This window comes from Chaetodon trifascialis, chromosome 8 (assembly GCF_039877785.1).
Source record: "Chaetodon trifascialis isolate fChaTrf1 chromosome 8, fChaTrf1.hap1, whole genome shotgun sequence".
NCBI classification, from domain to species: domain Eukaryota; kingdom Metazoa; phylum Chordata; class Actinopteri; order Chaetodontiformes; family Chaetodontidae; genus Chaetodon; species Chaetodon trifascialis.
Genome location: NC_092063.1, coordinates 18,424,367 through 18,435,418, shown reverse-complemented (window position 1 = coordinate 18,435,418; position 11,052 = coordinate 18,424,367). Strand labels below are relative to the sequence as shown.

General features: G+C 43.2%; 1 protein-coding gene across 4 annotated transcripts; it reads left to right on the top strand.

The window, feature by feature from the left end:
• The first annotated feature begins 2,130 nt into the window (after positions 1–2,130).
• On the top strand, positions 2,131–9,412 carry gpr61 (G protein-coupled receptor 61). Of its 4 annotated transcripts, none has more exons than XM_070969379.1 (3): positions 2,131–2,378; positions 2,451–2,794; positions 4,804–9,412. In XM_070969379.1, exon 3 carries the CDS (start codon positions 5,054–5,056, stop codon positions 6,467–6,469), a length of 1,416 nt encoding a protein of 471 aa, XP_070825480.1. In that variant the 5' UTR covers positions 2,131–2,378; positions 2,451–2,794; positions 4,804–5,053; the 3' UTR covers positions 6,470–9,412. The 4 variants fall into 4 exon arrangements, with proteins under 4 accessions (XP_070825480.1, XP_070825482.1, XP_070825479.1 ...); XM_070969381.1 differs by having other exon boundaries at positions 2,131–2,386; positions 2,461–2,794; XM_070969378.1 differs by having other exon boundaries at positions 2,131–2,394.
• Positions 9,413–11,052: the final 1,640 nt, after the last annotated feature.

Genomic DNA, 11,052 nt, shown 5'->3' with positions numbered 1-11,052 from the left:
CACACACACACACACACACACACACACACACACACACACACACACACAAACAAACAAACAAAACAAAAAAAACAGGCATAAACAAAGACAAACAAAGACCCCTCTATGCTCCATTTCTGACTTCAAACCGTGTTATATCACTATCATAACATCTTGGATGATTACACAAAAACCCTCAGGGCATTATTTATCAGTTTGTACAACAGTTTACTCATTTTAGGGCAGACTGAATATCTGATACAGCCTTTTTCCTACAGATCACATGAGCAACCACAGCAGCAGCAGCAGCAGCAGCAGCAGCAGCAGCACTCAACAAACTCTCCCCGCTGCAAAATCCACCCAAAACAACAACTTGCAAGACAATTCATGTCAGGTAACCTTTGCTGATCTGAAAGGTAACCTGGCACTTGCATCAATAGATGAGCATGTGTTCAATTTGTGAATTGATTTGTCAGTAAAAAGAAGCAATGACTCATGAACTAATCAGGGTTTGTGGAGCTGGTGAATGAATTCCTCAGGAAACACACTGCATGAAAGAAAGATGTCACACACTGATGTGTGGTCCATTCATGCAAATCCTGAGGGAGGAATAAGCAATTTTCAGAGAATCAATTGAGACAAGAAAAGCTAAAAATAAAGCCCCTGCACTGTAAGCTGGATAACAGGGGGATAAACACAGTAGAATACAGTAACATAAAAAAATGAGTATAGTTGACAGATAAAACAGCCACCTCCATACATGAAAAGGTTACTTCTTGTGTCCAAAGCACATTGTTGTTAAATCATCTCATTTGCCAATTTTATTATGAGTCTAATTCACAGATACACAGGATAAGAGCCAGAGGCAGCGACAGTGGGCCGACCTGTTTACAAGGGTTTAATCCTAAAATACTCAAGCTAATGACAACACTTAAAGTAAAAACACAAAATGACTTAAATCATCCTCTGATTTTCATGAAGTTCTCCTGTAAAAACAACCTCATTTATTCAAATGATGGAGCTGAGATCGATCCAAACATTACCTTAGATATTTTTGTCTGATATCACTTGTGGTGCCAAATAGGTTGTGCATTGTAAGAAGAGTAGGCGTAAAAAGCGGCACAGCTTCAGCCTACACCTTATTCGTGGTCTTGTGTTGGGATCTTGTGTTTTCTACTGTGTTATGTTGTTGGAAGTAGCTGCATATTTTCTTGCCTTGTTTGCAAAATTGTTAAATTATGGACTTAAAATATGTCCCAATTTTCAATATACTATGCACATAGGAGTGAATGCACCTTTTAACTGAAATGAATAGCAAACAGCGCTCAAGCAAGATTCTTTCATTCCTGTTGAACACATTAAAGCTTTATTACGTGTTGTTTTTATGACTCTTGTCAGGGCCTACAACTAACACTTATTTCCATTTTTCCAGTTGATCATTTTCAGAGTTACCATTTAGTCCATAAAATATAAAGCCAAGTTCTTCAAAACTAAGGTAACATTAATTCTTGATCGTCCAACTAACAGACAGAAGATATTCTGTCTGTCATGACATTTGTTTTCTGTTGTGTGCTGCTTGTTTGACTGTAAATGTTTCAGCCACACATTTTTGTTCTCAGGTCTCTTGAGTTAAGACATAGCAGAGCACAATACATTCACAGTGCAGCAGCAAGCAACCTCATTCCTCAGGGCAGGAAATAGTTCACTAAGTGTGACATGTATGTTGTGTGGCTTTTAAACGCTAATCTCAGCTCATTAACATTAACCACTGGGATTCTTTTCCTCTCTGCAAATCAATAATCCAGTCTCGTGAGACGGCTTTTGTTGGATTGTGCATCAAGGGAGATCTGGAGCATAAGGAGACAGTGTTACAGAAATTCTGATCCACAGGATAAAGGTGATTTTCCCTCCTAATTGTTGGCCACTTCTGCACCTGTTAGTGCGACCTGATGTGACCTGTGGTGAGATTAGCCAGAGGGATGAAGAGCAGAGCCATCCCTCCATGAGGAGCACAGAGAACAAGGCACTAAGACCCAGTGGAGAGCAGCGGAGGCTGGGTGCTGCCTTCCCACCCACCGCCTGCCTGTCTGCTCTGCACAGCTCTGCAGTTGCCCTGCGCGCGTCCTGGAGCCGGTACATGTGTGCATGAAAGTGTGTGAGGTGGAAGTGTGTATGTATGTGTGTGTGCGTGCGTGTGTGTGTGCATGCGTGTGTATGTGTGTGTCTGTGTGCGTGTCATCACAGGCTGGAAGACAGGAGCCCTCTCCTCATTTTTTCTTTTCCTCTCCCTTCCGCTCCTGCTCTCCCACCTGGATCGAAGACCTGGTTAGAAGAGAGGAAGAGGAGTGTGTGTGTGTGTGTGTGTGTGTGTGTGTGTGTGTGTGTGTGTGTGTGTGTGCGTGCGTGCGTGCGTGTGTGTGTGTGTGTGTGTGTGTGTGTGTGTGTGTGTGTGTGTGTGTGTGTCTTTGCAGGGATGGGAAGGGGGGGTGGTCAGCTTGTGGACAGGGAGGATTGGGTGGGAGGTGATGACGAGATGAAAGGGACCAGGTGAGGAGGAGACACAGGAGTCTCTCTCTCTCTCTCTCTCTCTCTCTCTCTCTCTCTCTCTCTCTCTCTCTCTCTCTCTCTCTCTCCCTCTCTCTCTCTGTGACGTGGTGTGTGTGTGTGTGTGTGTGTGTGTGTGTGTGTGTGTGTGTGTGAGAGAGAGAGAGAGAGAGAGAGAGAGAGAGAGAGAGAGAGAGAGAGTGAAACAGGTCGGCTCTCCTTCAGTAGACTGTGAACCTGCGCAGGAGGAAGCAGCCCTCTCCAGACTGAGGTATGTCACCGGCTTATCACCACACACATCTCCACACATCCCTGCCCTGTTAACAGAACGTGGGCACAGGAGGTGTGTGTGTGTTCTTGGGGTGGAAGTTAGGATGCTTGAAAGGTGGGACGAGGGTAAAAATGTGACTCATGAACCAGTGTTTTCTTTCATCAGATCACACACCACATTATCTTTGCTTAGCCACGGAAAAGAACTACATTTCTGGGAAGAGGCACCTCATTCCATGTAGGTTCATCGGTTTTCATTTGCATGTTGCTGCTGAGGTGTGAAAGTGTTTTGTAATGGAAGGGACGCTGGAACAACAGGCTAGTTTCATCCTTCCAGCGACCACTGTGTCATGTGCATATTAAAGGGTCATATGGTTTCCAGTCGGCAGCCGAAGAGATCCTGCTGCAACCCTATATTATGGCTTTGTGTGAATTTGTTTGGAGCTTCTGAGTTTGACTGCAAATTGTACGACGCTCACTGATTTGATTACATTAAATGGGAGGCTGTGTTGCATGTGAGCCACCAAGTCCTTATTTTTCCCTTTCATTGTTTAAATAGTTCTGTTTGAGTGGTTTTGACTTGATAAAACTTTAAATTTTTCCATTTATTCCATTTTATGTAATATAATGCTTTCTGAGGCAGTACATCACATCTCACATCTGGGACTTGTGTTGTTAATGTGTTTCCTTTGCACACAAAGTGACCCTGGACACCAGAGAGCAATAAAACAATCAATGCTGATTAAGACTGAGACCCTCCAGAGGGATGCTCCACAGTTGTTGCTGCATCATAGCTTAGATGTTGTTTATGAATTATTTTATTGGACTGAAGGTGACTGTAACCCTTTGACCTAATCAGCAAAGGCCACCTACTTGCGCCTGTGTCTGTCAGGTGATTGCCATGCTTGATTTGCAGGCAGGAAAAGAGCAGGCGCCTTGTAGGGATGAATCCTGTCACACTTCTGAAATGGAAAACTTGCACATGCAGGTGTACAGTATATGGAAATGTACCACCGGCTTAGTGCTCGTTCCACAGCTTTTACAGCGTGTGGGGTTGTGTCCAGGTGAGGTTATGACAGTAAACACGGCGCAGGGCCTCTTGACTACTCCACTGGTCACACAAACAGTGCTGAAGGTGCTCTGCCTCCGTTTATATGATTTTTCTATCACAGCTGAATGTACTGTAGTTATATAGGTTTTATCAAAAGAACATTGTTAGGAATCCCCATCGTCATCCCTGAAAATCACAGGAAGCTTATTCATATTTTTCATGTCGTTGTAAAAATATGAAGTGTTTATCGATCTCTTCCTCCCATCACTTCAGAAAGCAGGGAGCTCTGTAATGCTGAGTTTCGCAGTTTATTCACTGATCCAGTCTCTCGACTCTGTTAAGGGGAACATATGGTTCACTCTGCGCTTTTAGCTTCTCCCCGGGGCTCCGGCTGCCCTGAAAACACACATCTGAGGATGCAGATGTCAAATATGTAGTAAATTATGACCCCAGCTACAAGTGAGCACAGGCTGCACTGCTTGATGGAGCTATAGCACAAGAGTAACATTATGACAGCCGCAGAAGTAATGCCATGCTTTACAAAGGACTGTATTTTGATATAAGTGACAAATATCAGATGGCCTGCAGATTTCCAGTGTTGGATTCATTCATTCAGTCAGTTTTGATTTTTTGTTTGATAAGTGGATAGACTAAAAAGTATAGTATCAGTGTTTCCATTAAGAGTTTTAGACTGATGACTTTAAGGATTTTCTCTTCAGTATTTGCAAAATATATTTCTAGTCTGAGCAAAACATTATTTAGGTGGTTTTTAGGATGAGAAATGTATCATATATCCAGACTACAACTTGCAAGCTCATTTTTCAGCAAGGTCTTGGTTATAAAATATTCCTAAAATATATCATCTTAAATGTAGTTTTTCATCATTTTATGACACTCAAACAGCAACTCAAATCTTCCCTTGTGCCTACTCTTTAACAGGACTGTCTCTGTTGTTTCAGATCTGTACAACTGGAGCTCATATTGGAGAGAGAAGCACATCTTCACGAAAGTTACAAGGAATTGAATGAAACGTCCTGTGACCATCTGCTGAGCTCCACCCTGAAGTCTACCAGGGTCAGGGTCTGCCCAGCGCCAGCTACCATGACAGACACCATCGCCTGAGCTTCTCAGTGACACCCTATGACAGGGGAGGATGGGTGATGGGCCCGTGAAATTCAGCGGCCTCTCTCCTCCTTATCCCATCCTCTCATGGAGCATCCTGTCACATCGAGCCCCTCCTGGAACACTTCTCTCTCCGGCCTCCCCACCTTTCCAGCCTCACTGCACCCGAATATCTCTAACGTGACCCCGCCTGTTGCAAGCATCCAAGGGTTAGGTCTGAACCAGTCCTTGGCGCTGTGTGCTATGCTCATCATGGACGTGCTGGCAGTGGTGGGGAACTTGGCCGTGATGATTGTCATCACCAAAACGCCGCAGCTGCACAAGTTTGCCTTCGTGTTCCACCTCTGCCTGGTGGACCTGCTGGCAGCGCTGGTGTTGATGCCTCTGGGGATGCTGTCAGACCGAATCCTGGTGGACGAGGCGCTGTGTCGAAGCTACCTCTGCTTGAGTGTGTGTCTAGTGAGTGCTGCCATCCTCACCATATGTGCCATCAACGTGGAGCGCTACTACTACATCGTGCACCCCATGCGTCATGAGGTGAAGATGACAGTGGGGGTGGTGGTGATGGTTCTAGTGGGAATCTGGATTAAAGCAGTTGTCATGTCAGTGCTGCCTCTCCTGGCATGGCTGCTCCAGGGGAACCCGAGTCTGGGGACGACTTCAGTCCTCGTTCACGGTCAGAGACACTGCTCCCTCCACTGGGCGGGAGGCAGGACCACACGGCTGCTTTTCATGGTCTTCTTTACATTCATCTATTTTCTGTGCCCTGTGCTAATCATTCTGGTGGTCTACTGCAACATGTTCAAGGTGGCGCGAGTAGCAGCCATGCAGCACGGCCCCCTTCCCACTTGGATGGACACGCCACGGCAAAGGTCAGAGTCCATCAGTAGCCACTCCACCATGGCAGCCAGCCTCGGTGGAACTGGTGCCCGCACCACCCCTCAGAGGACCTTCAGTGGTGGGAAGGCCGCGGTGGTCCTGGTGGCAGTGGGAGGCCAGTTCCTCTGCTGTTGGCTACCATATTTCTCCTTCCATCTCTACTCGGCTGTGGTGTCTACCTCTCCCACCTCACTGGCTCAGCTGGAGGACGTGGTCACATGGATTGGCTATTTCTGTTTCACCTCCAACCCCTTCTTCTACGGCTGCCTGAACCGGCAGATTCGTGAGGAGCTGGGCCGCCACCTGGCCTGCCTTTTCAAGCGGGCTGGGCCCAGTGAGGGGGAGCAGCTGCCTAGCCGTGAGGCCTCTATTGAAGAGAACTTTTTGCAGTTCCTTCAGGGCACTGGATGCAACCTGGAGCCCTGCAACTCTCACAGCAGAGCCAGCCCAGAGGAGCCAAAAACTGAGGGTCGTCAGGAATCAGCTGTTCAGCAGAACACGCCAGCTGACTTCCACATCCCAGGGCAGATCCTTGAGGAAACCTCAGAGTTCATACAGCGGCAACAGCTGAACAATGAGCTACATGTATCAGAGAACTGCTGCAAGACTGTGCCAGAGCTGTAGCTGCCTCTCATGTACTGTCCCTGCCGTCTATGATACAACAAATATACTTAGTTTTATTCACATTTTCTAAAAATTGTTGAATTAATCTTGTTTGTGTTACAGCAGTGCTTTGAAGCTACAAGTCCAGTGAACTGCAAACATGGGATCTTCTTTGAAGAATTTAAGTTATGTAGCTTTATGTTCCCATCAGTCCCTAAAAACCGTGACACTGCAGCATTACATGTTTTGAGAGCCGTACAATGTCAGGCTGTTTTCTGTGTGATGTTGATGGACACTAAACCCTTGTTGCGTTAATCACAGGTCAGTGAAGTGACAAACATAACACACAAACATAAAGAAGTGCTGAAAATCTTCAGGGGGAACACAGTTTCCACTGTTTATGGAAAACCAGGAGCCATTAAAAGACATTTTTAAATGAAGACAGAAAAGTGTAGTTTTGATAAGCGTTCCTTTAAAGATTTATTAAAAGTTGGGTTCTCCATCAGACTATAAAGAGAATATAGTGTACAGTATAAAGTCATAGCATATCATCATGATTCAATCAAAAATACTGTACATCTATGTGTATTTCCCTCCTCAGAAGTCCTTTTTTCCATTCAAACCAATCAGAGGGAAAAATATTCCCTCATTTTTGTCTTCTAGGGCTTGAAGATGCCCCTTGACAATCAGCTCAAATTGATTCAGCGACAGCAGTTTGTCTATGACTAAACGGATACCATAACCATCAAAATCACCCCCAACAAAGTGCTAATGCATCTGTTCCAACTGTCTGTTGGAAGAAAAACTTGAGCAGGTAAAAAGAAATAAACTTTGTCATTTATTGTAGCTGTTGCTGCCAGTTTATTAAGAGAGTTAAGATGAGGATCTGTATCCATCAAAGCTATTTATTCCATGCTCTGAGTCTCTTTTTTAAACAAGCTGCGGATCCATTTGAAATATTCATAGTGTTGAAGAGGCTCATTTCACAGCTGGTGCTGCTGCTGGTATTTATAATAAACAGGCTGACACACCAGAGTATTTTTAACCATTTTCCAGGAACATTATTATCATGTTTATCTGTTCTTAGTCTTGTGATTATCACCTCACTGAAATCATCTCACATTGGTGGACTCGTGATTTCACCCCCTTCCACTCGAGGAAAAACATTGTGAGTGGTTTCATTTGTACAACAGCAATGGAGTTAATTTGAGTGCAGCAAAAACAACAGCACATTAAAGCCGTCAGCTTGCTGAAATAAGGCTCGATGTGGATAGATTCAGACATGGTGACTGGTCCCCGTTACCCCGAGTTGTCTGTGCTGTTTGCAGGTAAACACAGGCGCAGTGTGAGTGCTCTTGTGTTTGTGCTTTAAACAACCAGGCTTGTTGTGGCTACACAGCACACAGGTGAGACGATGCTTACACATGGCAAGCTTTGCCTTTGGCCTCATTTGGCAACAAAAGGAAGACACTGGTGATACTTTCTCTGATCTCAGGTGGAATATAAACAGTTTGCACAAGTCACACAAGCAGTGACAAATGTTCCAAAGAAAATTCAAAGGCACAAATCTCTTACTAAACACTTTTTGGGGTTTCTTTTTATACTTGCTCTCTCTTTTGCTGCCTTCATCTATTTTGAACTGGCTCATAGCAGACTGTTGACATGATCACAAGACTCCCAACACAAGGCGCTCCAGGAAGGCTTGTATTTTTGCTGGGAGTCAGAACAAAAGAAAAGGTCTCTTTGTCAGTGTGGAGACATAATCTTTTTAATATCCTTGCGATATGACCTTGTTGCTGTTCATTTTCTTGAGTCTCGTCTTGAGTGAAAAGATGGTGCAGTAATGTGAGGCCCAAATCCAGTTTAGTAGACATAAAATGCAGTGAGCATGAGACAATATCACTGCCTCAATGTTCTACAATATGTATACTTTTTTAATTTATCTTTATCAGTAATATTAAAACTACAAAACACAATTTTATTGATGTATGATTTTATGTAATGAAATAACAAAAAACTACCTTGATTGATTACACCAGCATTCCGGTACAAGGGTTTAATCTCTTTGGATCAGTAGTGCCTAAACTTTTTCCCTTGGAGGGCAAAACAAATGAAGTTTGATGATGGGCTACAGGCCAAAAACAGACACCTATTGTACTGTATTAAGATAAAAATTGTACTACAATCCCAAATCCCCTTAGTTGGCTGATTTCCTGCATCATTCTGACTGCTGTGCTTGGATTTTGAAAAAAAGAGCATTTTAACTCACAAAAAATAAAACAGCATGAACAGTAATTTATAGTGTCATTTATTATTCATTTTAGACTCTTTTCTTCACCAAATCACAAATTTGCAACAATTTTTTGGCTAAATCAAAGCTCATAGTGGCCCAGCTTTGGCCCGCAGGCCCCACTTTGGGCAGCCCTGCTTTAGATAATCTGAGATCTCTCCACATTGAGCATTATTGATCATCTCCTCTTTATGGCACAATGTTGTAACAAATTCAATAATATTTCACACAGTCTGGGGTCATTTCAAAGCCCTTACATTGAGTGTACATCGATCCACCCTTCACTCAGCTGGATTTCTGTTACTGTGGAAGCAAAATTGCCCGGACCAATCTTATTAAATGCTTTAAGCTTTATTTCTGCCACCATCTGTTGATCACAAGCACGGAGAAATAAGCTGTTCTGAAGGTGAATGGCAGATTATATTCACAACTTGACAGCCAGAGTTACTTGATACATTCATTATTTCTCTGTCTATTTTTTTTTCCTTTTTTTTTTTACTTGAGCTGAAAAGACTGTTTGGATTCTTGATTATTAGGGTTTGTTTTTCCTTTGTGAAGATTTCCCTGTATGTTGGTTACCCATCAGTTGATTAAAGACACAGCAAGAAGATTAACGTGACTGTCATGGTTGTTGTTGTAGCCTAGTTACTAGACATTTTCAGATCAATGACCACATCTATACCAGTCCCATCAATCACCTCTTTCTCTCCTGCCCTGTAACTGCCTCCTCCTCTGCGTGTGTGCGTGTGTGTGCGTGTGTGTGCGTGCGTGCTGCAGGCAGGGGGTGCAGGGTCACAGAGGTGAAATGAAGCAGTGAGAGCAGGATGAAAGAGGAGTGACATTTGGAGGAAGGCAGGATGCTGAAGCTCAGTCAGTGGGGGGACGTTGTGAATGACACTGTAATGTTCAATAAGTGAACACTGACCCGACTCCCCGGCATCCCTTTGACCACAGCTTCAGGCTCCACATAATGTAAAAAGCACCTCAACTTCATGTGCTAAACGCACATAACATTGGAGACATTCACCTTTTTTTCAATAAGCCAGTAAAGCTATTTGGAATTCATTCAATACTAATTACTGTCTGTATTCTAGATAACATCGCTCCTGTTAGGTTAACAAACGCCATCTCATCTCTCGATTAGCAATGAAATCTATTTGATAAAAGAGACTTTACTTGGTTTTATTCCATTATCTGTCTCATTGGACACTTTGTTTGGCCATTGGTGACTTTAAATCTTCCACATCCCATTTCTCCAATGGAGTGCCTCAAGGCTCAGTCCATGGTCCTTTATTATTCTCCATTTCCAGTGCCTACTTTAGGTCTAATCTTTCATGGGTACAACATCAGCTTCCATTTCTATGCACACAACTCCCACATCTATTTTTTTGTTTTATTCCATTAACACAACTGGTCAAACTACTGTACAATCTTGTCTTACGGATGTTAAAAACTGGCTCTCAAAACTGTCAACTGTGCTGGAGTTGCAGAGAGGTGGTCGAGGTGGATAGATTGAACAAGGTGCAGAACTGTCACACCAGAGTCCACGTTTCCTGTCCAGACCGTGATCAGGTTTAGGCAATAAAAGCACATTGATGAAGGTTAGGGAATGATTGTTATTGCTGACCTTTTCCTCATAAATCGTGATCTTTCCCAAACATTAATCAAGTGCTGTCAGTGCCTAAACAGAACCATAAAGAAGCTGAATAATGTTGTACTAACTACAAGTGCAAGGTTGTCTATTTAGGTGGAAAAAATAAAATGCAATATGTGTAAACATGCATTCAGTATCAACATTTTGAGACTTTGAGACTCATTATGTCAATACAAAACCTAACTTTGGCAGCATTACGTTTCCTTCATAACATATTTACTGTTGGTATTTAGTTGTATATAAAGTTAATTTCTAGGAGACAGGACTCCAAAACACAGTTTATTTTTAACCACAAACTTAATTTTGACCATCAGGTGAAGTCAGTCATGTTTTCTATAACTTCCTTATATCTGAAAAATTCCATCTTTTTTGATGTTAAGAATCTGGAAACTGACAGCCACGCTTCCATTACATCCTGTATATCTGCTGTGTTCCTGTCTCACTCAATACAACTTCTCCAAACTTCAGAAAGATTCCCTTATTCTTCTGTATATTTAATATTTCTAAGCTTTAATGCATATTTGCAGGGTTATTTGGAGGTAAAATGTCTGATCTGGCAGTCGTTTTACTCCAGAAATATCCACACACGGATTCCACCATCCACCCCGCAGCACCCGAGGCTCACCCCCTTTTTTCTGATTATCCTAATTTACCCTCTCC

Bases quoted from the DNA above. Each gene is read 5' to 3' on its own strand.
- gpr61 (XM_070969379.1), top strand. From the start codon at position 5,054: ATGGAGCATCCTGTCACATCGAGCCCCTCCTGGAACACTTCTCTCTCC.